At 37.7% G+C, this 27,089-nt stretch overlaps 1 protein-coding gene across 1 annotated transcript in view; it reads right to left on the bottom strand.

Annotated features, from left to right (window-relative positions):
- PREX2 (phosphatidylinositol-3,4,5-trisphosphate-dependent Rac exchange factor 2) overlaps nucleotides 1-26,871 on the bottom strand; it is a gene marked incomplete at both ends in the record, with an annotated part of 41,244 nt that extends 14,373 nt beyond the window's left edge. Inside the window, 14 exons of the mRNA XM_010159581.1 lie at nucleotides 3,205-3,366; nucleotides 6,081-6,265; nucleotides 7,136-7,253; nucleotides 10,483-10,619; nucleotides 12,554-12,639; nucleotides 15,566-15,714; nucleotides 17,024-17,116; nucleotides 17,267-17,409; nucleotides 18,601-18,673; nucleotides 19,391-19,466; nucleotides 20,022-20,071; nucleotides 21,405-21,508; nucleotides 25,425-25,525; nucleotides 26,727-26,871. Coding sequence (XP_010157883.1) covers nucleotides 3,205-3,366; nucleotides 6,081-6,265; nucleotides 7,136-7,253; nucleotides 10,483-10,619; nucleotides 12,554-12,639; nucleotides 15,566-15,714; nucleotides 17,024-17,116; nucleotides 17,267-17,409; nucleotides 18,601-18,673; nucleotides 19,391-19,466; nucleotides 20,022-20,071; nucleotides 21,405-21,508; nucleotides 25,425-25,525; nucleotides 26,727-26,871 — 1,622 coding nt within the window. The remainder of the gene's footprint in view (nucleotides 1-3,204; nucleotides 3,367-6,080; nucleotides 6,266-7,135; nucleotides 7,254-10,482; nucleotides 10,620-12,553; nucleotides 12,640-15,565; nucleotides 15,715-17,023; nucleotides 17,117-17,266; nucleotides 17,410-18,600; nucleotides 18,674-19,390; nucleotides 19,467-20,021; nucleotides 20,072-21,404; nucleotides 21,509-25,424; nucleotides 25,526-26,726) is intronic.
- Between the last annotated feature and the right edge of the window lie 218 nt (nucleotides 26,872-27,089).

The following is a 27,089-nucleotide window of genomic DNA, read 5'->3' as shown; positions in this document are numbered from 1 at the left end:
TGGTTTCCTGCGCTGTATGAGGAGAAGCAATGCCAGCAGGTGGAGGGAGGTTATCCTGCCCCTCTCCTCAGAACAGGTGAGGCCACACCTGGAGTGCTGGGTCCAGTTCTGGGTTCCCCAGTGTAAGAGAGTCATGGGCACACTAGAGAGAGTCTAGCTAAGGTCCACTAAGATGCTTAAGAGTCTGGAGCATCTCTCCTAGGTGGAAAGGCTGAGACAGCTGGGACTGCTCAGCCTGGAGAAGAGAAGGCTCAGGGGTTCTCATCGATGTATATAAACACCTGAAGGGAGGGTGTAACAAGGACAGATCCAGGCTCTTTCCAGTGATGCCCACTGACAGGACAAGAGGCAATGGGCACAAACTGAAACACAGGAGGGTTCCCTCTGAATGAAACACATTTTCACTGTGAGGGTGACTAAGCACTTGCACAGGTTGACCAGAGAGGTTGTTGGATCTCCCTCCTTGGAGATATTCAAAAGCCACCTGGGCTTGGTCCTAGGCAACTATCTATAGGTAGCTCTGCTTGAGCGGGAGGGTTGGCCAAGACCTCCAGAGGTCCCTTCCAAGCTCAACCATTCTGTGATTTTGAGTGACTCCGGGAAGTTAATTCTAATACTTAGCCATATCTCCTTCACTGTAACACCTGAAATTTTGTGCACACTCTTGACCAGGCTTTGAGATATTTTTTAAGATGAGATGATGTCAACCCAAAATGGCTAAGACTGAATTGTAGCAAATTTGGACATTTAGAAACACCTACTGCAGAATCATAGAACTGATGAGATCAAGCTTTCCCACTGGAAAAGAGACTTGTCAATCACAAGTAGGATTTTTGTCAAAATATGTCCTTTCCAATGCAGGTTGTTATTAGAGGAGATTTTTTTCTGGAAAAGACATAATCAGTTCCATATCCCTGGTATTTTAATCACAGTATCTCTCTAGTCAAAACATTGCACAGATTTATCTCAGCTATGGAGCATAGCTCAGGCATAAGAATATTTTCAAAGTTGACTTGCACGGTTCCTTCCCTAATAAGTGACAGTACAAATTCAATCAGTCAAGTTTTGACTAACACCTTAGCTGAACAAAGGTATGTCCCTTCTGAGTAATAACAGGGTTTTGTGCTGGGATTTAAATTTCTGTTTATTTTGGTGTCATATTACTTTAGCCCGATAAACATTTGACGTACTAATTACATCTAAATCTTTATATCAGAACAAGATCTGGAAGGTTGCAAGAAAGCCAATTATGGAATCGTTCGAAGGCTGAAGAATGTACAAATAGTTAAGAAGGGCACTAAGGACATTCAACGATGAAAATGTTCCTGCAAGCAGTACATATTTCACATCTCAATCTCCCACACATCCTGCTCCAGAGAGACCAAATGCCTGGCTACGATTTAATCAGGTCATAAGTCAGGCCCCAGATTTTTTTTCATATATGTGTTGAGAAACATCTGGGACTCATGGCACTGGACTCGAGGTCTATTATGAGCAAAATGTTCTGATAATAATAATAGTAGGATCTGCAGAAATCTACAGGGTTTCTATTTATAGAATTTGAACTTTCACAGTGAAACCAGGAGCCAAGCCAGGCTCAGGCACTCCGAAAGTCTCCTGTAACTATGGTTACCTTTACCTTGCCAAGAAAACGACGTATCTATTCCTGAAATTCATTCCATTACTAATTGTCATTAAAAGCTGTAACTATGAAACTACTGATTTTTGAGCTGATGAGCTTGAAAGTGCAGTTTTTCTCAGCAATATCTGCTTCTAGACAGTATAAGCACTATGAAAACTTCCCTGAGGCTGTTTGTTTCATAGCCAGCATAACACAATAAAATTTCATTTACTGTCTTGGTCTCCTGTAAACAGACTATACATCATGCTCAAATTTTTTGGCTACCAGAAAGGTATAAACCACCTACATGTTACTCGAACTCTAAATAAACTATTATTAATGTTAAAAATAATGAATTTGTTTTCTAAAATAGATATTTTGATTTTTAATCAATTTTAATACATGGAAGTTTATAATTCAGGCAAAAAACAGAGAGATCAGATGTTTGGTAATGCAGTATCAGAATCCTTCTGATGATGTCTACTGTGACTCAACTCAGTTTAATCCATTTCTTGTCAGGGAGCACCCTGAAAAGTCTTTGGAAAGCCACTTTTTGTCATTCATCCTACTGAATCTACAGCTTTTCCTAGCAGTTTTCCCTCCTTTTCCTTTGAAAAACAGAAAAGATTACCTGTTCTTTCCCATGCAACTTTTAGAACTGTGTGACACTTCTACACTGAACCTTTTACCTTTTCATTTCTTTTCCAGTTTTTGCATAATAACTCTTAAAACAGCCAGTCTGTAAAGGTCACAACTCAGATCCCCAGATGAGAGAAGACAGGGAAGAGCCAGTTCTATGTGGCCATTTTGTGCCTACTTCAAACCAGCTCCAAACTCCCAACCATTAGGGACAGGAACCAGAAGCCAGGATGAGAAAGGAAGTTTGCATTAACAAATTGGCAAATAGTTGATTCATTTATGCCCCGCTTAGCTAAACAATTATAGAGACAACACTGACAACAAGTAGAGGTCATACTCCAGGTTAACTATTCATTCGAATCTAATTAATTTAGGTCTCAAGTGTATGAAAGACAGAACCTTCTACTTTTTTCCGTGCTATAATGTTTTATTAACCCCAGTTAATCTAACAATTTATGGAGCTGTTACTATTAATAGTCATGCTAGAACAAGTCATACCAATTTGAAGGGCATAAAAGATGAATAAAAGGGTAACAATTTGGTATTTAAAATTAAGCTGCATTAGAAGGAAAACAACAATTCTGCTGTTATTGCTTCATTTTTGGTTAACATCTGCAAATTCACTAGGGTATTGGTTTAAGGCATTTACAAGAATGCTGGGCCTTTTGTGGGAAATGCGCAGTTGATTGTATCTACGACTGAACACAGTCAACAAGAAAGGATACGATCTACTCAGGGTCTAAAAAAAGGGATAATAGAGAGCACAGTTTGAAACAATTTATGCAATTCTCAGTTTAGGCGTTCACGCCTGAAAACAGCTCAACTTCCAGCCATATTTTTGTTATTGCATTAGACATTTTGAAGAGTGATTCAAATTGTACCACATTCCCCAGTTTTTCCTTTAAAAGACAAATATCACCAAGCCTAGGACATGCGGGTCATACCTTTTTATAACTAGAGATTCTTCGGTAGATATGCTCAATTTTCTCACTGCAAATGACACTGAATTTACTTTGAAGCTCGGTGGGGATCACTTCATTTAAGGAATTGAGGCTGTTGCAATTCTGCACAAAATGTTCATCGCTTTTTGCCAGTGCCTCAAGAATCTAAGATAATAAAAACAAGAGCAGTACGTTATGTAATCAGATGAGTAAGATAACCCCTTACTTAACCCCTTACTTATCATCTCTTACAATTAAAGGTGAAAAGCCTGATAATCAGTTGCCTTTTAACATGACATAACAACAATTAATGACACTTGGGAAGCAAAGAGGTTTCTTTAACTCTATCCCCTGCATAAGCTATACCTATAATAAGTACTTTTATTTGGCTTCTCATGCCATTGCCTGATAATGGATTTACTACTAATTTCCTACTAATGTAACTGCTATGGCTCCTCTGAAATACATTATCTGCTGTATTTACTTGCATAGCATATATTATGCAAAGCTGATGAATTAATTCATTACTTTGGTCTGGCAGTATAAGTGATACTAACACATTTGAAAAGCATACAAGAAAACTCAGTGCTATCCTCTAGAATATTCCCCATATATGAACGGGCAATCAGGACCAGAATGAGCTATAATGTCCAGCAAAGACTGATGTCTTGCTGTGATGGAAGCAGCACCAGCAAATGAAGGTGATAGAAAACTCAGAAAAGTCATGTTGAAGAGACAAGAGTACTATATAGCCCTTTTTACATTTCAGGCATCGAAATTCAATGTGTTATGGAACTTGAGAGATGCCTATTGCTGGTTGGGTCCAGTTCTGAAGGCGTGTTTGAAAAAAACACGCACAATAACTTTCTAACAAAGGCACCCAAAATCCAGATTAAGCACCTAAATGCAAAAGGCTCATTTTTTAAAGATACTCAAAGAACTCTGGACAAACACCACACAGAGCATTAATCCATCATGGGACTTACGTCTCTAATTCATTTCTGCTGCAGTTCGTTCTTACACTATCCAGCACCACAGATTATATATGATCTGTAAGCCTGAGCAAGGCGTTTAGAAAAAAATGACAATGTACAGGAATTTTGGAGTGCAAATTCTCAAGTTTTTAAGAAGTCACAGACTAGATCCTGAGAGAATTTTTTTGACTCAAGGAAAGCTTTTAACTTATTTGCTACACTGTTTAATTACTGTATTAAAACATCCCAGACACTGTGGTCACACTTTTAAGTTTCCTTTATGTCAGGTGTAATTAATAATACAAATTTGAACATGTCAAGATTTTTTTTTTCAGGCGTACATTACAATAAACGCATTCAGAACCAGTAACTTTTGCAGCACAACTTTGGACACTTTCTCATTGCAATAATTAACACAGTAAAGATCTGCACAATATAGGAAAGCAATCCAGGATTACTTCAGTCCCTTACTATATATGATGCAGAATAGAGATGTTTGAAAACGCAAAGCAACAATAAACACACAGAAAAGAGAGAAAGAAGCATATGGAGAGAAGCGTAAGACCCCACTGACAGCACAGAGCAGTTTATGTTTAGAGTATTTAAAACCATTTGCAGACTGTTATATTTTATTAAGTGCCACTACAATTTTTTATTATTGCCTTTGAGTTAAGGCACGTGATTTTTCTACCAGTGGACCTTTTGTGGTCATTTACACCACTATCACTTATATAAAGTCTATATTAATCACATTACATCGCCTTATTGTTTTGTAATAATTTCTAAATATTTAATTAGCCAGACTAAACACTAAGGGTGATGACACTGCATTATTTAGGGCCAGAATCAGCGTGCTGGAAGTACTTCTTTACTTAACTACTCCATATGCAACAATGGGAAAATATTTCTTAAGCAATTAGGAAATAATACCTTATAGATCTTAAATGAAATTGTAATTACAGCAAGAATTGAAATCTTTCAGACCAATGCCTTCAAGCATTGACTAGACCCGCCCTAGCAAATCTCGTGATATTGGCACAAGCAGTTACCCCCGTCTGTCAACGTGACCTGCTCCAAAGTGGCCAGGGAAACAAAACACATGCCTGTGCCTCAGTCATTTCAGTTAAAGATCAGTACTGTAGTTTACACTTGTGATGGAAAGATCAACAGAAGAAGAAATTTTCAGGTATGAATACACTCTCCAAAAGTTTGGGCTTAAAAAGAAAAGAGAGTTTGGAATAAAACCAAACTTAGTAAAACAGCTGTATTACTACACTATTTGTCAATCTGACACAGACAATACCAGATATATATGACACATTTCACATCCCATTCACAGTGATCCCCGATTTTACCATTTGGACATATCCTCAAAATAAAAAATCCAAAGGAAATCCTGACGTTGTACTTGGGTTTTCTTCTTCCCCTGTGATTTTGCCAATGCGTGAGCCTGTGTAAGTACAGCTTTATTTTACTTTCAGTCACAGAGAAGACAGATGTTGAGCTGCTCCTTTTACTGAAACAAATTTTAAAAGTGGCACATGTAGTTCTGATGAGATTAAATAAATTTTGTGAACTACAGCCTACCTTCACCAAGTGTTGACATTTCAGTGAGTCTTAGACTTCCTTTCAAGTTTTATTTGATAATTAAGAAAAAAGGGAGAGAGGCAGGAGGATTGGAAGATTTTTAAGTTCTTTAACATTTTTTCAGTTTAGAGGCTCCATTTATAACCATACCATAACTTAGTTTGCTTCCTGAGTACACAATCATCCTCCAAATGTCATAGGGATAAAGGTGACCAATTATAAGATATTAAATGAAACGCATATAATTCTAAGAATAACAAAAGACAGATGTTGCTCCACTGGTCTTAAGCATTAATACATATAAACACTGCTTCATACCTTTGCAGTCAAGCTGAAAAATCCCTTTGGTTCAATCATTTTTTCTAACACATGGCACTTGATTCCAGCTGTGCTGTCATACTCATAAACCACCCCATACTCCAAATGAACGTTGTCAACAGTCAGACTCACATGATCTTTCTTCCCATCAATTATTGCCATAGTATTAAACTTGTCAATTACCTCTAGGATAAAAAAAATAAAAAATATATATAGCACAAATCAGTTGAGGAGGGCTGGCCACTAAACAAATGAAAAAGGAAATAGGCAAACATTCTAGAAACAGGTGTGCTCTGATCATTTCATTTCAAAACATTAGTCAAAAAATCCAGCCACCAGCTGAATGATTTAAAAATCAAAACACCAGTAGGTTTATGAATGCTAGAACAGTATACTGCTAGAGGCATGAATAGACAAGTCACAATAGTCTCGCTTTAAAAACAGTTACTGAAAGGGGCTAATTCAATTTAATTCCTAACCCAGAGACATAAAAAAGCAACAAAAAATGGAAAACTGAAAATAAACTACAAGAAAATGACCATGAAAAGTGTCAACATTTGGAAATGAAACCACAATATCGGCATTTTCCCAGAGAACACAAATACAGTTCACATGTTAACCAACTCTTTAATTACGATGATGCATATGAATCCGGCTTTATCTAAACGTTAATTACCTGAAAACAATCTGAAGGACAGCTGACCTGTTACTTCTCATGCAATAGTGACTAACACATCTAATTTAGTCTTAAATGACTACTAGTGGCAAAAATAAATCAGGTAATTCCTAGGATTATTGTATCCTATGAATAAAAATATAAGAGATTTCCCCTAAAGGGCTCAAAGAAGCTTTGTCTCAAAATGGAACATAAAATAGTTTTCACAGAACATCATGCTAAATTTACTTCTTTAGAACACATTAAAAAAGCAAATCTTCAGAAAAAAATGCATTTTACATGCTTGCAGTTTCCTATCTAACAAAGCCACTGCCTATATTTTCCTTGCTACTCTATCAATGTCCTGAGCAACAACAAAACCAAAATAAGCATCACATACCTTCCACTTTGCAGTCAAAGGCATCTCCTCCATCATCTCCAGAAGGCTTGGTGTTTGTTTTCTGAAGATCCTCCTGGGCACTTTCAATGCTGTTGTAAACCCACTGTATAGAATCTTGCTAAAAAATACAACAAAAAAAAAAGACAGCTAGCAAAAGCTTTGCAAGCACAATCAACAGCAACTTATTTCATTGCTCTCAAACACGGAATAGTTCCTTTAACTCCCTGATTATTATCAGTTTTATTGCCTTCTGAGCTCCAAGTTAAAATAATATTTTGAAAATTGCAGTTAATGTTGCCTTTGTCTAAAGCCATCTGAAGTACTTTGTCAATATATTTTTTTATTTCAGAGTATACTGTCACGAGACAGTGTGAAATCTGTGACAGCACGACATCCATCAGTTTCATGTCTCTGCCAAAAATAATTTAAGACATCTAAAATCAAACTGCAGATTGAAAAATATTAGAGACAAGAAATCGGGCGGGGGGGGGAGGGGGGGAAAGAAAACCAATTTATTCCTTGCTAAATCTGCTGTGCAACCACAAATCTGCTGGCAAATATTACGGAATACCAACGAAAGATATAGTATGTTCAGTTAATCTATCACCCATGTGTGTCACTGGCAAGAATAATCTACACTGCAGCCTTCATTACTTGTATTTGCTTTTATTACAGTTATTTTAATGGATGTTCTTTATTTTTCCCCCATATTAGCAAAACCCCCCAAAACAGACAGAAGCACAGGCCCCAAAAGTCCAGCATCTTATGTGACTGAGTGACACATGAGCTCAGGAATGGTGGCTTGGTCATACAGCCTATGAAGAAGCCACATGCACACCTCGCATCTTGTTCTTCCCCCTCACTGACTCAACCATATGCCCATCACATCCCTGTGGAAGGGCCTATCAAGTATGGCATCTCCAGACTACTCTTCCCTTCTCTCTACACTTCAAAAGAAGCTTGACAGTCAGTTAATCATTCCCTCTCCAACAGCTACAGCAGAATAAATGACACAATTATGACTAATCTGAATTCACAGACTTCAAAAAGAAGTTTGTAGAAAAAATTCCAAGTTAAGCAAGGATAGCAAAAGTTTAAGGTGAATGTTACAATTTTCACATGAAATGCCAAGCACATCAGATTATGCTTTGCTACTATACATATTCAGCTGCTGTATTTAACCTATTAACCATAGAAAACTAGATTTTTATATGAATATGGTACTATTTCCCTCTAGGTTTCCTAGATTCATCCATCTCTCACTTTTCACTCAATGGCACTGAAATATTTTAACAAGGAAGTTTAACTTTCAGAGCGCTCTGTTGATTGTTGGAAGACCCCCATGTGCAAGCTGATCAACAGAAACACTCCCAAAACCCACGCTTCTTTGTAGGCACACCTGAAAGCTTGCCCCTTAGTTATGGAGAATTACGGGTTTGCTTGGCAGCATTAAGACTGCCACGCCAACCTCTAACAGGAGATTTACATGATGTCAAAGGATTCTTTCATTATTTGAACTTAATATGGCCTAATAGAAGGACTAACTACTTAAACTGGAAGTCCTTCTTTCAAAAGTAAACACAGGATATAACGCGATGTGATCTGGAGCAGCATTCTCCAAAAGCAGTGAAGAGGCACAAACTGAGTGTAAATCTGTCACATCGTGATTAGTATCACTGCAGAGGAATCCTACATAATCCCAAGAAGTAAAATCTACTTTCAGTTTTCTTTATCCAGACAAGACAGAAAGAATATAAACACTGTCCAACAGGAATTACAGAGTTTTTCACACTGCAAGAATCTGAAATGAAACTTCACACTCTAGGCAAGCAGGAGGACAACTCACCCTGAGAAGTGGAATATACAGGAGATAGAAAAAGATCCTCTTACAATTATGCAATTGCCAACCACAGGAGAGACTGCAATATTCCTGTTAATTATCTGGAAGGTGACTATAGATTTCTCCTGGTTTGTAAGTACAGTGCAGTAGTCTTTCATTTAATTAAAAACTCAAATTTCTGAATAGGAAATGAAATTTTAGCTGTCTTGACACCAGTGGGAATACTGCCATTCAGTTCAGTCTAGACAGCTCTCCCCTAGCATTTGATAGCCCTACATCCTAACTTTTTCTTGTCAGTCTGGGGGATTTTAGTTTGCCATGATTTGCTGAATTATGAACAGCTACCTTCTTAGATTTAAATAAATATTTTGTATAGGAAAACCAGTTATGTACTCCAACATATTGCACAAGTGGAAAGAAAAAAAAAAAAAAAAGAGTAATTTTGCATGTCAAGACATTCGTGCCAGCCAACATTAATCGATCTTCTTTGGATGTCATTAATATCTATAGGAACTCTACACTTACACACAGAAAGAGCACAACTGCTATGAAGTGTTTTTTTTATTCTAGCCAGTTCTGCTACTAGTACACAAAGCACCCTCTCTCTTTACTAGAGTGCATCTTCCTTTAAAAAAAAGAGATGAGCTTGGTCCTGATATGCTCTGTAAAAACCTCAATTCTGTATTATATTTTAAACATAAAAATCCAGACAAACATTTTCATAAAGAATATATCTGTATGACATAGTTCTAACTAACTCTTACTTATAATTCTTATCTCATATCTATGCAGTAGGTGTGGGAGAAAGATCTCACTCTTGATTTTAATTGGATTTTTCTTCTCAATTAACATGCACTGGAAGAGTTTGTGAAGTTAATTAATGGCATTGGCTCACAGTTCATAAAAAATTTGCAGGGACTTGGAAAAATGACATTACAGAATCCAGCTGGTTTTGGTTTTGTTCCTTAAATTTGTGCCTTGGAAACCATAGATTTTCTCCTAAACTAACATAACAAAGATAACAAAATTGCATGCTTATATTAAATAAAAGGGAAATTCTGAGTCCTTGAATGTATGTTTATTCCCAAGATATGGGAACTGAATTCCCCATATATGGAATGCAATGGGAACAGAGACTTTTGTAGATGGAATACATACACCCTACTCTGTATGTGCTGAAGTGTTACAAGCTTCTGGAAGAAGGTCAGCTTTTTGCATTGCATTCTCCTGCTGCTGAGCAGGCCGTGTAAATCCCTCTCCATCATGACGAGAATATACTTCATAATGCTTTTTGCATAGAACTTCAGAAACACTTGAAATAACTCTTTAAAAATGACATATTAAAAAAGAATCTTCAGCTTTTACAGTTCAACTGGCTTCCCTTCACTTTTATTCACCACTCCTTTCCCCTCATCCCACTCCAACACAACAAGTATGTGGACAGAGATATACGCCATGCTGTTCACGTTGATCAAACATAAACTTGGAAGAAAATCTGCCAGGGTACCTGCATCGGCCGCCTGTACTTCCTGCACGCCGTGACATGAGCAATAACACTTGCATGAGTCTCTTTGCTGACGTTAATTCCATTCACCTTGATTATGCATTGGCCAGGGTGGAGACCTGCCGCAGCTGCCACCGTTCCTATAAAAAAACCCACATAATTGACATCGCTTCCCTAAACATCTCCTTTAAAGCTTACAGTCTAAAAGCCTCATTTTTCAATCAAAATCTGCTCTCACCAATTCTTATGTACTTCCCCTGATCACAGGGTGGTTCTGCAGTCAGCTGGACTCCAACAAAATGGAGTTCCCCAGCAGATGATTCCATAAAAAGAGACCAGACTATTTTTCTAATCATAAAACAAATACTGAAATATGAAAATATTGAAAATTTGTCTTAAAGAAAAGATTTTTAAAGGTTAAAAAGGCTGTAGCTTGAAACTCGCTAATTATACCTTAGACCACTTTTATTTGGAATTCTATTATATTCCCCAACTTGATGAGCTTCTTGTCTACTTCTGGGGTCTCTATTTTACACACAGAACAGAAGCTTTCTCAAAATTCATAAACAAGTGTCAGAGCATACTAGAGCTTCTTGTTAAACATTAAGCAAAATATTCAAATCCAAAGACCTTTCCATGGATCTAGATCTTATTTTAATCTTTTTGCGAATTCATTTACTAACTCAGAGTGCTTTAATCAAAACACCTAAAGATAATCAAGTAGGAGATCTCCACAATTTGAATTATTCTTGCGGAAAAAGCCCCCACAAAACACCAAACACTGAGCAACAGAAAATAGATGCATGGTTAGCTATTTATTTTCACAGTGGAATAACTACCTTGGGAAAATCTTCTACCCACAAAAATAGCAGCTGTCTCCACGTCTTTTCAGTGGGACTCGTCTACTACCAAAAGTCAGACTGCTGGAGTACGCCCTTAGTTCCAGCTACCTGAACATTCGCCTCCTTATGTCTCCATACTGCCACAAAGGTGCCAGGGAAATCAAAACCTATTGCCTAGAGACTGCAAGGCTGAGGTGCAGATGCTAACTACTACGAAAGAAAAGGCTAAACTGAATTCACAGGGCTGACAAGTAGAAAAGCCATGTCATGACTTTTCACAGCTGAGCTTATTTGACAAGAAAATAACTGAAAGAATATAAATAAACATTTAAATAGGCTATATTATTTATCTCTTAAAAAAAATTCTTCAAAAACCTCAAGGTCCCAATTCAGCAAAGTATTTAAGCATATGCTTAAAATCTTTCAGGTTTAGCAAACCACACAAGCAAGCACTTACATACTGTTGAGGCTAATTGAAATAAAGTACGTGGTTAATGAACAAGGATAGGCAGCTGAATTGAGATCCAGGTGCAGAAATAATTATCACATCAGCTCAACAGTCTGTAGCTTATTAGACTTTCTCTTGAAAATCTAATTTCTGGCACCACAGCCTACAAAAATAGTCATCGAGCTCTCTTCAAATCTGGCTGCTGTGCAGATCAGTTCATTTTAAATTCCTCAATTACAAAGGGAGGAGGGAAGGAAAGGACACAACTGCCCCACAACAGCTGAAAATACGGTGTTAGTTGGCTCTACCATTAACAACATGGAACAGTGACAAAGAATGCTTCAACATCTTTTATCACCAAGTGCACCAGTCAAGCACATACTGAGTTAGGGACAGCAGTGATTTGACAATCACACCACAAAACGGACAAAACAGTATTTAGAGGAAACATCTGCAATTGCTAAGACAAACTAGGTCACTAGCACCCTTGAAAAGATTTGTGAAAAGTGCATTTTCTCTAAAACGTTTTCAGAACACTGCAGAACCACATGGCCAGCAAACAAATTAACAGTTAGGAAGCAAGTGAAAATCTACCCAAAGCTTACAAAATAGAAGAACACAAAGTAATCTTATTTGGTTTTATTTAATATTGTTTGTTACTCTGGGGGTGGGGGCGGAAATCTAAGCTGAATCACTGGACCTAATTTTGATTTATCTCAGCCACGCAATACACAGACACTAAATGTATATTTACCACTAGCACTGACAGCATTAAAGGGCTTACCTCTCCCGACAGCATGGACAACTGATGGGCCAAAGCCCCGGATTTGGAAACCGAGTCCATCAGCAGAGTCAGGAATCTTCACTGTCCTGATACAAGCAAAGATTCAACGTGAACGTAGCAAAAGGTAGCATTTTGTTACTCAAGATAAAAGTGGACAGCAGTAAGTAGGCTACAAGGATGTAAGACGTCACGCTTTGATTCAATTCACAGATTCAGATTCAGCAATATTCTAGATATTTTGCACCACTGACATCAGAAATAAGAGCAAACTGAGATACCAAAAGCAATCAGAGGAAAGCAATACACAGGGAAATTCTATATGCCGATGATGACCAAAACACCACCACAGCTTTAATATTCCTCCCAAAGGGACTCTGATTTGGGTAAGCTGCCACAGCACACCAACACTGAAAGCCTTGGGAAGGCAGGCAGTATCTCAGCCAAGAGGACAGAGCCTGGGGACCACGGGTCAGATGAGCTGCAGAAGACTGCAGAGACTACATCCATACTACAATTTGTTATCATGTGACCGTCTGCTTGGCGAGTTTTACTGACTGAACACCTGTGCAAAGCACTGAGCTTTGTAAAGTAAGAATCGCCTACTGCTGTTCATATAACACTGTGCTGCGCTCCTGCTTAGTCGAAGCGCAACAGTAATAAACATACTGATCAACAGAAGTAACAAAAACACAGTTCTGAGAATCAAAATTCACATCTACTCCTTAAAATGAAGCCCTGAGCTCACCCAACATAAGCTACCCTATCCACATGGTATCAGCTGCAGTTCCAGAAAAAACAACACAGCTGCACTAGGCCTTACCAGAGTTAGTTAGGTCATGCATAGCAGTGCACTGATGCAACTTCGCAGCCTTTACTCCCAGAGCCAGCTCCGTTGTTATTTAAGGATCTTTGCCCTCAGCTCCATTTGCCAGTGCAAAAGCAAATTCACACTGATGCCGAAAAGTGATTTTAAAATATATGTGGACTGTAATAAACTTGATTTACAGGTAGTTTTGAATAATATCATTGCATCATTTCTTGTATTTTCATTATTTTCTGGTATACACGATGTTTAGCATTTGGGGGTAATTATCAGCAGAGGTGAGATCCAAAACCCACTGCAGTCTACAAATATCTTAAAAATATTAGAATATTCTTGAGATCAATAGATTTCCATTTGAAATATTTTCATAAGTATAGCATCATCTAGTGTATGTATGTATTAACTAAGGTGATACAATCTATATGGTTTCATTCTGAAAATGCTTTGTGAACATGCTAATGAGCTATTCAAAACCACCACTGGCAGTTTAGGATAAGAATTTAGGAGACAACTGTCTCTTCTGCCAACACAGCTGTGCTAGCAGCAGCTCCCAACAAAAAGCAGGCAGTGCTGACAAAATCTTCAACCCCTCTGAACTCATTCACTAGATCATCTCTGTGAACCTTGAAATTTGCCCACATTTTCACTGGTAAATTGTGCCAGAAACTAAACAAATATCCACATTAAAGAAAGGCCAAGACATGCCTTTTATGCTTGCTACAACACTATCATCTACTGATCTGGGCAGTTTTGTTGGTTTTGTTTGTTTAGGGGTCTTTTTTTGAATATCATTCCAGATTATCATCTTTATGCCATATTTCTTTCTCTGCTTTCTCCTCCGTTCCGGGTGCCACTGTATTTCTCAAGACAACTTTGCTTATTAACAAGAGAAATACGTCTCCATTGTGCTGTTGAACAAGAACTGCTTCCAAGGCACTCTGTGTGTAAAAGAGGGTCATCAAAATTACTCCTGACCACTGTTTCTTACCCTTCCTTTACTTTGGTATGTCTAAACCAGTAACGACTTCATTAATAAACCTAAGCTTGTTTACATACTTACTGAACCCAGACATCAGGGCTCACTTTGTATTTCTTTTACATAACAAAAATTGCACTCAGGTAGGAATGGACAAAACTGTGTACAGAAATGCATCTGTTACATAAAGATAGGGAGCTGTTTACTTGCTCCTGCTGTTTACACAACCAGCACACATGCTGAAGGGGCCCATTAGATCAGAGTCCAACTTCTGCCAAACCAGCAACTAATTCTCAGACAGAGGACTTTGTTTAATAAACACAGTGAGAGATAAGTGATCAAAAATGTCCATATAGTCAAGAAAAATTCATTTACACTTGCTGTTCCTGCATGTATTTAAAGTGGCAGAGCTGATGATCCAAAGCACTTGTGTTTTGCTTTTGCTGACTGACAAATGTAATAAAAACAAAGCAGATCAAATTGTTTGACTTTACAATTTAAGATTAGAATCATAGAATCCTAGAAATCATAGAATGGCTTGGATTGGAAGGGACTTTTCAAGGTCATCTAGTCCGACCCCCCTGCAATGAGCAGGGACATCTTCAACTAGACCAGGTTGCTCAGAGCCCCATGCAACCTGACCATGAATGTTTCCAGGGATGGGGCATCTACCACCTCTCTGGGCAACTATTCCAGTGCTTTACTAACCTCACTGTAAAAAATTTCTTCCTTACATCTAGTCTAAATCTACCCTCTTTTCATTTAAAGCTATTACCCCTTGTCCTGTTGCTACAGGCCCTGCTAAAGTTTGTCCCCATCTTTCTTTATAAGCCCCCTTCAGGTACTGGAAGGTGCTATAAGGTCTCCCCGGAGCCTTCTCTTCTCCAAGCTGAACAAGCCCAATTCTTGCAGCCTTTCATCATAGCAGAGGTGCTCCAGCCCTCTGATCATCTTCGTGGCCTCCTCTGGACCCGCTCCAACAAGTCCATGTCCTTCCCACGTTGAGGACCCCAGAGCTGGACGCAGAACTCCAGGTGGGGTCTCACGAGAGCCGAGCAAAGGGGCAGAATCACTCCCCCCTGCCTGGTGGTCATGCATTAGATACCGCGTTTCATACAGGTTTTCTGTAGTGCTGTCTGAAGTTCCACTGGTCTTTTAGAATTCACTTCAACTGCTGTTTGTAAAATTTCCCCCAAAAGGAATGACAACTTACTCCCGTGGTTTAGTGCTCACAAGAACCCGCAGGGGCTTTCTGCTGTTTAAACATGCTTTCAGGAAGCAATCCACTTCACTGAAGGGTCGCAGAAAAACCAGGTCACCGTTAATGGCAAAGATTTTTTTCCCAACTTCCAAGCCTGCCATCTAGAAAACAATAACAGTTGTGCATATGTTTGCCTTTTATAACCACTAACATTATATTTTCTTCTGCTGGCATGTAACCTCAATAGAAGCGACACACGCATTTCCTTTACATTCTTTCTGCCTCCTTCACATACCACCCACAAAGGCCTTACACTGCAAAATACTTCTAGAAGTGGTTATATTGATGTGAAGGGTAAAGTAAACACTCATTCTGAAGAGACCTAACTACAAGACCTTGTCTTAATCAAGATTTTATGACAGTATTCAAAAATGAGTTCATATTTGTAATAATTAACACAACAGCTTTCACTGAGCCAGTTTTTGGGTTTTTTTTTAAAATGACATTACCTAATTTGTCCATCCATCATTCTCCAAAAGGAACTAAAGCTTCTTTTCATAAGGAAAGACCCAATTTTATTAAGTGGTATTTATTAAGTTCCAAACTAAAACAATATCTTCAAACGTTTCATGGCCTTTGAGCCAAAGGAATGGCAAGCCAAATTGCAGATTGTTTTTAAACTCTGGTCTAACAAGAGAAGAACTGGTTACAGCTGGATGGCAGGAGTATACAGGGCAGCCTAGGGCATAGGCTTAACTTTGGCACCATCCGAGATCATGGCAGAACCTGACTGCTAGAAATCACCCTGGATACAGCTCTGTGGCTGTATTATATTATTGATTTGCTGTATCTATTTTTATCTTAAATTTTAATTCCACCATGAGATTTAGAACAGCTTGAAATCTAGGTCTAAATTTCCTCTCTCATGAAAGAGACTTGTTCTCTATCTTTACATGTACAGAGACTCCCATGCAGTTTATTAAAATATGAATTTACTCAAAGAGCATCTAAGGCAATACTAACAAACCAAAAGGCTGTAATTTATTCATCTAGATCCTCGAGTTTTAGACTTTATCCAAAGCCTGACATATCCTTTGTTATGAACTATATCAAGTGCAGCTTACATACTAGCTTTATACTCATTTCATATTCTACCAAAAATTGTTTGTTTCACTCTAGATTAATGTCATCACTTGAATATTATAAAATGTACAAAAATAGAATGATAACTCTTATATCACCACCCAAAATGGCAATTTACTGAGCAGAAAATGAGTGTTGATAATGGTCAGGTCAATATTTTAAACAAAATTAATTAAAAAAAAAGGGAAAAAATATTCATAACCACAGCTTTCTTGGAAATTTGTCATTGTTACCTTCTACTAATATAGATTTTCCTTCCTGATGTACAAAACCTACACCTGTGACTGAGTGAATAAAACAGGGAAGATAATTTATAATACTTGATACCTCAGCATTTGATCCTTTCTCCACCACTTTAATAATTGGCACCTTATTTTTATCTTCTAAACCAAAACCATAGGTGCCTTCATTAGATTTAATCTGAAAGATAAAATTGTTCAAAATATTGTTCAGAAAGGCAATAGGAGCTAAAGTATATCCCCGTTAAATAACACCACACAGTGCTAATATATTGTTGCTACAACCAACTTTTTTACTCATCAAAGCATAGAGTCATTGGGTTTCACTCACCAGTAATGACTTGGCTATGACATTCTCCACTACTTTCAGATCATGTTTCATGAGTCTGTGCTTCATATTTGACCCTTCCATTTCTTCATCCGCATAAAAACGGAACAGCAGTGGTTCATCTTTAAATTCACTTTTCTCTAACACTGTATGATACAAAACCACACATAATAATCCTTTTTTGCATCTGCACTTTTTAATGTCATGTTTTGTCATGCACCATAAAATAATGAACATGCATACACATATTAAATGCTAGCAAACTATTTTTGTGGGGGAATCTAGGGAAATCTTAGTTTTTAACATAAACAATGATTTTTACATGGATCCATTACAGATAGGTATCACTGAGCTCATTTTCAACTAAAACAACTGGATTCCACCAAGCTGAGCAAGACACAGTAGCCCAAAATGGCTTTAGTGATAATGTCAAGCACAAGGTTTTTTCCTAAGAAGGATTTAAAAAAACCTTTTTTGGAAAAGCTCTGCTGGACAGCTGCTGGAGATGCTCACCGCCAACTTCTGGCACTCTCTAGGTGGTGAAGCATGCCAGGTGCAGTATTAGAAATGGGTTTGGTGGGGATGCAGAAGCACCTAGCACAGCAGATGGATGCAGTTTGTATGTTTACAAGTCAAAGGAAAAAGACTGAACAGTGCCAGAGAGGAAGTTAATTCTCCCTCCTTTGCCACACAAGCTGATGAGAAAATGATTTCTTCCTCTTTTTATTTCAGTAAATGATCTGCTGCTTCAATCCTTTCACTGAAATCCTCCTTCTGATGGAATTAAATGTGACCTTGTTCACCTCATTTTTGGTACCGCACATATCTCTGCATTCCTCTCTCTTCCTTCTTTGTTCTCTGCTATCTTTATGATTTTCTCATTATTCTACAGTCCACTTTCTCCTACTGTCGCCACTTCACATTTTTGAAGTCATGCTTCTCCATATTTTATTCCTACCTCCCAAAAACGTCTCCTTTCTTTCCTACCTATTTCCTCAGTTTTTATCGTCTCATCTGTGCAAACATGTATTACCTGCTTAAGAAATTTCAAAGTATCTAATAAAACTTCCCCCCATAAATCATTCAGAGGATGAAGCCCTTAGTACGTGTTATAAAACTGACTGAAGATAATTTTCAGAGTATACAATAGCTATTTCTTTTTTCCCCTGAAGATTGTAGTATAGGTCTCTTCAGCGATACAGCGAAATAACTTCCTATCCCATCTGGAACACCTTTACCAGCACCTGCATTTCCTTCCTACTATGTAGATTCAAATGTAGTTTAATGCAGCATTAAACAAAAGGTAAGCGTAACTTGTACCAAATGAGTTTACTTACCATGGTGCATAAACCCATTATCGCAGAGAGCTACACCAAATATCATGGCTTCTTCCCTTGTCCGGCAATCCCCCTGTTAAACCACAGCACTTGTTTTTTAATATATTTTGATAGGGCAGCAAAATGGATCGTACGCACAACAGCATAACCTCACAGGCTCAGCAAGGGTTGTGGGTTATATCTATCACCGCCATCTTCACATATACATTTATAGCATACATATAAACCAGTATATGCACATAGATACTTAATGTCTCTTTGTAGTTACAAATAAATATGTAAACATTTTAGTAACACAGCATTCTCCATAAAAAAATGAACATAACACAATCTGAAAGCATTGAAGCTTTTAACTTTTATAAAACCGGTGCATGCTGACTGAGTGAACAGGACACCCTGTTCTTCTCCCCATTTCACTTACAATAAAACAGAAACAATGCCAGAAAATTGGTACTGACTTTTATCCATCTAGTTAGTAATTTAAGAGTTTTCAGAGCCTATCCATCTCATTTTAAGCCATGAACAATGTTACATGCTGAATCACAAAGCTAAGTCTCATTAAAACATGTAAAGTTCAACTGCAAATAAGGAAGATAAGCATGAAAGGGATGAACAGCATGGCTGACAGCTGATTTCTGTTACTTTACTAGTTTAAGAGGATTACACTTACACATGCTGTTCTAATAACCCTTACACAAAGCGTTTGCATGTTATTCTGCTTAATACATCGCTACCTTTCAAACTGGAAGCTGAATGCAAGAATTACATAAACCCAAAGGTATATACTTGCCTGGGCTATCAACCAGTCTATGAATTTGTTAGCCATGACTACGGATTTGTAGGTTCTCAAGTGATAATCTTTGTCCCTGTTCAAAGCAAACCAAAATTTAAAAATCAAACAAAAAACTCGAACAAGCCTAACAGAAAACACTTGCATTTTATAAAAAGAGTCACTACAAGCATGAATTGAGTGTTTTGTAATGGTTCAGTAGTTCCCTCTGGAGTAAAGCAAGTGAAACCTTTCCATGTAGACAGAAGGGAGGAGACTGACCATTCCTTCCTTGGGCAATAATGTCACTGGATCATAAAGGCAGTTGTCTCGTTACCGCTGAGACTCTCCAAGTGAGCTAATGGGAGTGTTAGTAAAGGAGTATATTAATATATACAGTAAGCATTTAAGCATATCCATCAGGACCTAAAAGGCCCTAAGAAGTCTGTAAAAAAAGGTCATATTGAATGAAGTCTGCAGTCACTTAATGATTCAGTTATGCTTTTTATCTTGATAGCCTTTCAATCTTGTTTGTTTACTCCCAAGAGACCAGTCTTGAAAAGAGGGGTTAGGTTCCTACATTGAAACACAGTATCTTCAGATTATATACTTCTTCCCGATAACTCTCTATAGATTTCCCAATTGGACTCACCTAATTACTGGGGTAAACAGACTGTGAAGGCGACAGTACAGCCGTACACCCTGATAAAGGGAAAGATGAGATTAGTTAACCACACGTTCCCACCATAGAGAACTAAGAGAAAGTGAGGCAGTAGGCAAGTCTGTATGTTCCAAATGCACTTCCTTTAGCTAGTAAAAAAACAGCCTATGTATATATTCATATGCCAAAACTTTAAATTTCCAGATAACAATGTTGATGAATAATTCATATGGAATAAAGCATTTCTAATCTGACCTCAGCTTCACAGAGACACATGCAAAAATTATTAGATTTAAGGTAGCATTAAAAAATTCTGAGGTTATTGGAAGAAAAGTACACAAAGCCCAAAAGACAAAGCAATGTTTCCATGCATTAAGGTCTTCCCAATCACTGCTTGCTTTCCAACATACAGAGTGAGTAATTAAAGTAAAAAACCACTGCATTTGATATAGGTATCTTACTTACAAATTGAAATTATAACTAACCCGTAAACTTAAAAAAAAAGGAAAAGATATTCAAATATTTGAAACATTTTCAATTTAAAAAAAAAACCAACACATTTGCAAGAGTTTAAGATACTGACATCAGAAAATGTTATTTAAAGAAAAAAATCATGTCAGTATCCCTTTGCAGACTAACAAAGAAACAATTGTCTTCATAACACGCAAGAAAAACCATGTATGATAGTTAAAAGTTGTGTCCAACCAGATTCCATCCTACTTTGCTCTTCCTGGAAGTTTTGAGATTCCTCTAGATTTTCTACCTTACATTAACGAATGCCAGCAGAAAAGTGAATGGCACTGTAAGGTAATACCCAAATGCTGACATTTTCTACCACCTCAAAAATCATGAAAAGCTTGAACATTAATGAGTTTAAAGGTCACTTTTTTCAATCATTTTGTTATGCTCAGTAGTGCAGATGGATAGGAACACTTGCTTTTGTTTAAACATCTACCTGACTGCAGATTTACTGCCTTGTTAAGGCATTATTAAAAGACATGCAGATTTAAGTGAAAATTGAAAACAATTTCAAAGTGTATCTTCGTATCTATTAAAATGGACTGAGAAATAAAATAGACTGAGACAACAGCTTCAGAATCACCCACAAACACAGACAATGCATTCTGCATATGAAACATTAAATAACAAAAATAACTAAAAAATAACAAACTTTAATTTTGTATTTAAAATGTGTAACAAAGACAAAAATCTTCCCTTACTATTGGAAAACTAGATTTGATTCACATAAACACAGACACAGGGAAGCACAAGGGGATATTATTTATCCTAGCATAATATCTTACATTATTTTTCAAGCAGAATCTGTATTTCTGATGTGTTCTTCCTAATTATAGCAACTATTCTATTCTGTACCTTAGAGATCACATCCTGCATCTCATTTCTGGGGTAGTATGTTCCATCATCGTATCGGAATCTGTACAGCATGTGTTCAGGTTTGAATTGGTGCTTATCTGTAACTAAATTAAAAAAATAATCATGTATTGTTAGGCGACTTTCTAAAGAAATCAACAAGAGAGAAGAGGGCTAACGTCATTTCTTTTAATAACAGCATATTACACAGCAATAGGTAGATTTCAGACAGGGAGGGCAGGAAGCCCTATTAGATCATGTGCCCTAAGTTCCTGTATGTCACTGGTGACAATATTTCTCACAACGCTTAAGTGGCCCACAAGAAACCACACAATTTTCAAGCCACAGGTCATAGAATAAGACAGACAGGGAACAGCCTGAAAACTTAGGCATTTCAGTCTGTTCAGCACTTTTCAAAGCTCATTGACCAAATGGCCAAATAAAGCTTCTTTTGCAACTACTCATATTATTCATGTCCTGCTGAGGCCAACGTCAGGTGAGTCAATAAAGATACAAGCACTCTTCAACATCTGGCCAGACTTGCACTGGGGAGGAAAGGGATAGGGAATGTCTTCCTCTATACACTCACTGCCAGCTGAACCTCTTCAGTGCAAGAGACCTGCAGTCATTACGAAGCTGTTGATAACCAATTCCTCTAAAGACCCATGAAAAAGGATCTTAGTAAGTGATCTTCACATGATTCCAGCAAGAAACCGCAGTTTCAAGTGTTTTGTCAAAACAGTCATATCATGTGATTTCTAAAAAACAGCTGATTTATTTGATGGCTGAAGACAGCACTAGGCACTAGCACCATCCTCGAATAACTGTCTGCTATTAATTAATGTTTTGCTTGCAGATGTAAGGTTTAATTTTGAAACCAAATTTGCATGTCATCAATTGATAAAGGAGGCTATTGTAATGTCTTCATTAATCAGAGTAACAGACCTGACAGCATTAGGTAATTCTTCTGCACATGCCTTCCTATATCAAGTGATTAAACCATCATCCATTATTCTCTTCAAAAAAATTTAGTTAGGCACCATAAACTCCATATAGTAAGGTGGCTTCTGTCTGCACCATTTTTCATGTGCCTTCACGCTCTTCAGTACCTCCACACATCATCTGATACATGGACATAAAAACTTGACTTCTTGTATTAAGTGCTTTCACCAGTGTCGAGCAAGAGCAAAATAACTTCTCTACCTGTTTTTGAAATACCTAACAGTAAAGCCCGGGACACTATTCCAATTGCCTTGAACTGATGGTTCACACTGAGCTGATCACCCGAAATAACACTTAAGCTCCTTTACGTGTATCATTGTTTCTCAATACATCAAGTATCAGCTACAAAATTTTCACATACAATGCTTAGCATAAGAATTTAAATTTAATGGATTGTGACCTTCTAGTTCTGTAAGTGAAAATCATTTCCTACTGTATCAGAAAAAAAACCAAAATATATTCCACTAGATCAACATACATTAAGAGCTTTTAAGACCAGCATCTACACAGAAAAGAAAAACCACCACCAGGGCAATACTGCTTAAGCGCAAGTTGTTCCTCGTTGTTACGGGGATGCTCAGGGAGGGAAGCATGAACACAAAGCACCTTTCCAACCCTGCATGCCCATGATGTACACAGCAGGCTCTGCCCTCTGAGGAACATAAGCACTGCCCTGTCTTTGCAGCCCCTACTTACGCACCGTGCACCAGAAACTAGGGGAGCAGGTCCACAGAGGTGGCACATCCTGAGCTCTGGAAAGCAGGGAAGCCAAACAAGGATGCTACCACTTACAGTATTGTGTAAAATACCACATATATCCAGGGAATGCTGTGCGGGAAGCTGTAAATCACTATTTCGGTTTCTGTGGGGTTTGTTTTCTATGATATAGAAGTGATTTGGCTTGTTCTGCTCAAGAGGAAGGATGAATGATCTATCAGCTACTACACTGACATGGAAACCTTAAAAAAAAATATGAAAACATTACACTTACTGTATAGCTTTCCTTTTAACTAGTACCAGCTATGCAAGGACATAGTTTCAAACACTTAAAGCTGATAAAATGCATCATAGAATCACAGGATGGTTTGGGTTGGAAGGGACCTTAAAGACCATCTAGTTCCAACCCCCCTGCCATGGGCAGGGACACCTTCCACTAGACCAGGTTGCTCAAAGCCTCATCCAGCCCAGCCTGGAACATGTCCAGGGAGGGGGCATCCACAGATTCTTGATTTGATTGATCCACAATCATTACCACTAAACAATACCTCACTATGCCATTGACTGATACAATTAAAAGTAATTTCAAGTATTAGAGAATGCCAACAGGAAGATTCAGAAGAGAAACATATGAACAGAAAATGCAAAACTGGGGGGGGAAGTTAAAAAAAAAAAAAAAGGAAAAAAACCCATAAATTTTCTGCTTTCAAGAGTTCACACAACAGGAAGTAAAACAATGCCCACCACAACATGGGTCTGGCATTGCTAGGATGAAGCCCAGCACAGTGAAAACAATGGCCAGCACAGTGAATGTGCGAAGTCTAACAAAGCCCTCTATAACGTTTGCAACGTGAGTAACAGCCAAACTTTCTCTCTGCCTTGCTCCCTCTGTGAAAACAGATGGTTCATTCAACTTTATTTTAAGGATTCTATTTTCACTGAACCACAGCTGGATCCACTATTCAAAGCAGCATGTCTGGCTCACATTTCTATGCTCTAATATAATTACCCTTTTATCTCATGAAATTACACAATATTCATTTAACTCTGTATTGAGAAAGTCTATGAATGTATTTGGGATATAAATTACAAAGATCAGGAAAAGAATCTTTAGCAACAGAATCATTCAATTGAAAACAATTCTGGGTGTGTAGTAAACATAATAGCATCTGACATTTGAATGCTGGTGGAAGAAAATCATGTAGACTGACGTTAAAGAATTAAAGACTACATAACGACTGATGAATAACCTCAATGTTTTTACTCCAACTCTGTGTATGTTTAAAATGCACACAGCTAAGTGGCACTGTTACTCCCGCTTTCCTTCCAGTCAAGGACACCGAAAACATCGTGGCAAACAACTTATCAAGTATGTATTAAATGCATTGCTGGATGAAGCATGTAAGTATTAAAATGTGTATTATCAATGATTTTACACCCTGGATCTATGCTGGAACAGTAGTCAGCTTCACAACTGTTTTGCTACTTGTGGTTTTTTAAGTGACTGTACCTATTGTAAGCCAAACAAAACCTATTGTAAGCCTTCAAAAACAGAAGTTTATCCAGTTTGCTTCTATGGTCCTGTTGGACTATACCTTGTAAAAGGAACAGAAATGAGGACCTGCTCTGGTAAGAGAAAAATGTTGCAAATGCAAAGTACCTCCAGAAATCAAATCTTCTTACTGGCTCAAAAACTCAACCATTTCAGTGATACTTCTCTCCAGAATGAGCTAAACAGAGTTAACTGACTGAAAGTTTCAGCATAAAAATACCTATTTTAGTAACTATACAATGTTGTGAAAGTAAGGTCTTAAAATTCAAAAGATTAAGCTGTTGGGTTCTAGATCCAATTCCACCAGCTCCACTTGGAATACCTAACAGATGAGCAGGCACATTTATCAACAGCCACTGTGACCTCCTCTCTTCTACAATTCTTAGTTGAACATGTATCCCTACAAAGCCTGGCCTCAAAGAAGGTTTAAATCCTTAAAAGCAGTCTAGCCTTCTCTGTTCCCCCCGTATTTATTTTTGCTTACAAGAGAATAGCAATGTTTCTCTAGGTCCCTGTTTGCAATGCTGTGATCCCAACAGCACAGATATAACCCAACTAAATCAATGGAGCCTCTCCCAGTAAATCCCCTAGGCATGGACAATGGCCCCACGAGGTCCCTGCAAGGATATAACACAGATTCAACAACTGTCTCTTGCGTTAACAAGATCATCTTTTTGTCAAACAAAATTAAGTCCACTCTAATTACAACAATTAGAGTAAAAAACAAGTAAGTTAAAACTAATTGTATTTACCATGATGGATAATGCCATTCTCTAATAAAGCTTGGCCAAGATGAACACCTTCTTCAGATTTGTGTATCTCTCCAATTTCCAACAACCAGGACACAAATTCACTGAATTAAAAACAGATGCAAAAACCAAACTTTAAATGTCATTCCATCACATCTAGTACATTTTCTTCTCAGTTACTTGTGTTTACTAGCCTAGTAAGTAATTCTTAAGCCTAATGATAAAGGCTTAAACTACACCAACATACTCGGCATGTACACAAAGTGCATGGTGCATGTGTAGGAAATACCCAGCTTATTCCACAATAAACCTGATGCAATTCAGAGACATTGAATTTATGGCACGTAAGATGTTTGCGTGTGTGCTACAAATCAAAAGAACAGTGTAGTGAGGTAGTGCAACATGCACATTCATGAGTTTTAATCCGTGACCCAGGGCCTAGCAAAAGGGTGCTGCAAAAGGGTCCGCTTCAACGACAGCACAGAAAAGCAGACATTTGACGGTAGGTTTAAACGTTTCACACATAGCTCAGCATAAGCCTGTTCTTTACCTGCTTCCAACAATTTCACTGAGGGTTTAGATTCTCACCAGCTCATGAAAATCTCCCAAGATTCATTTCCAGTTTTGAACCCAGCAGTGAGTATCGCCACCATGATGTGTTTGCGTAAATCAGTCACTGTACTTCCTAAAAATACTTTCCAGAGTTAACTGCCTTAGGGGAAAATTAAATAAGTGGTAACGCCTCCATCCCTTAAACTGATTTTTTTAGTAATACACACATTTTTTACAGTAGCTATTGCTTTCTCCTCCTCTTGCGTTTAGCCTTCTTAAGCCAACGGTATAATATGACATTCTAAAGATTCTTCTGACAATAGGGGTGGATTTTTAAACATGTTTTAAAACTCCATTTTGTAACTCTGTACCCAACACTCAGGCAAGAGAAAGAAACTGGTTTAGAGACAGATTTTTTTAAGTGGAATAAAGCAAATTCAATATTCTAAACTAGGCATTTCAGAGACAAAATGCATTAAGCACATTGGGAATCATTTCTTTAAAGAAAATATTTTAATGCATTTTCATATTTTCAACATGCCTTTGCAGCCTTGTCCCTTTAAAAAGCTCCTTTTGAATGTGACTACACATCCATAAATTTCAGGCAGATCGATTTCCATTTTGGCTAAAATCTAGGAGGCAAATAGGCCTAACAGACATTACAAATAAAGTGTGGTTTCCGCAGAATCCCAAAGAAGATTTAAAATGTGGTTTTAGTTGGTTAAAAATCATGCTATAAAATGCATATAATACCTTCCAAGAAAGCATTTGGGGAAAGTGGTTAATTTCCTCTTCCTGTCTTTGATGAGATTCCCTTGTTTGCACATCATTTTGTACAGTCTTTCTCCTTGCTCAGAAATCATCACCCAAGTGTCCTGTTCCATGCCCAACTTTAAACCTGCCAAAAATGCATTAAAATTTTATAAAGTGATATTGCCATTATATTTCACTATCTTCCCCAAAACAGAGAAGCAATACCAATATTTTACATACAAAAATAGCAAAAGAATAGTTTTCCATTATCTTTCTCAGAATCGAGATTCATCTATGAACATCCCATATTCATAAAGCATAATCACCTCCATCGACATCACCACTGATACTGTAGGAATAAAC

This window comes from Eurypyga helias, unplaced genomic scaffold, assembly GCF_000690775.1.
Source record: "Eurypyga helias isolate BGI_N326 unplaced genomic scaffold, ASM69077v1 scaffold4009, whole genome shotgun sequence".
Lineage (NCBI taxonomy): Eukaryota > Metazoa > Chordata > Aves > Eurypygiformes > Eurypygidae > Eurypyga > Eurypyga helias.
The sequence above is the reverse complement of the archived record's forward strand: the minus strand, read 5'-3'. Positions and strand labels throughout refer to the sequence as shown.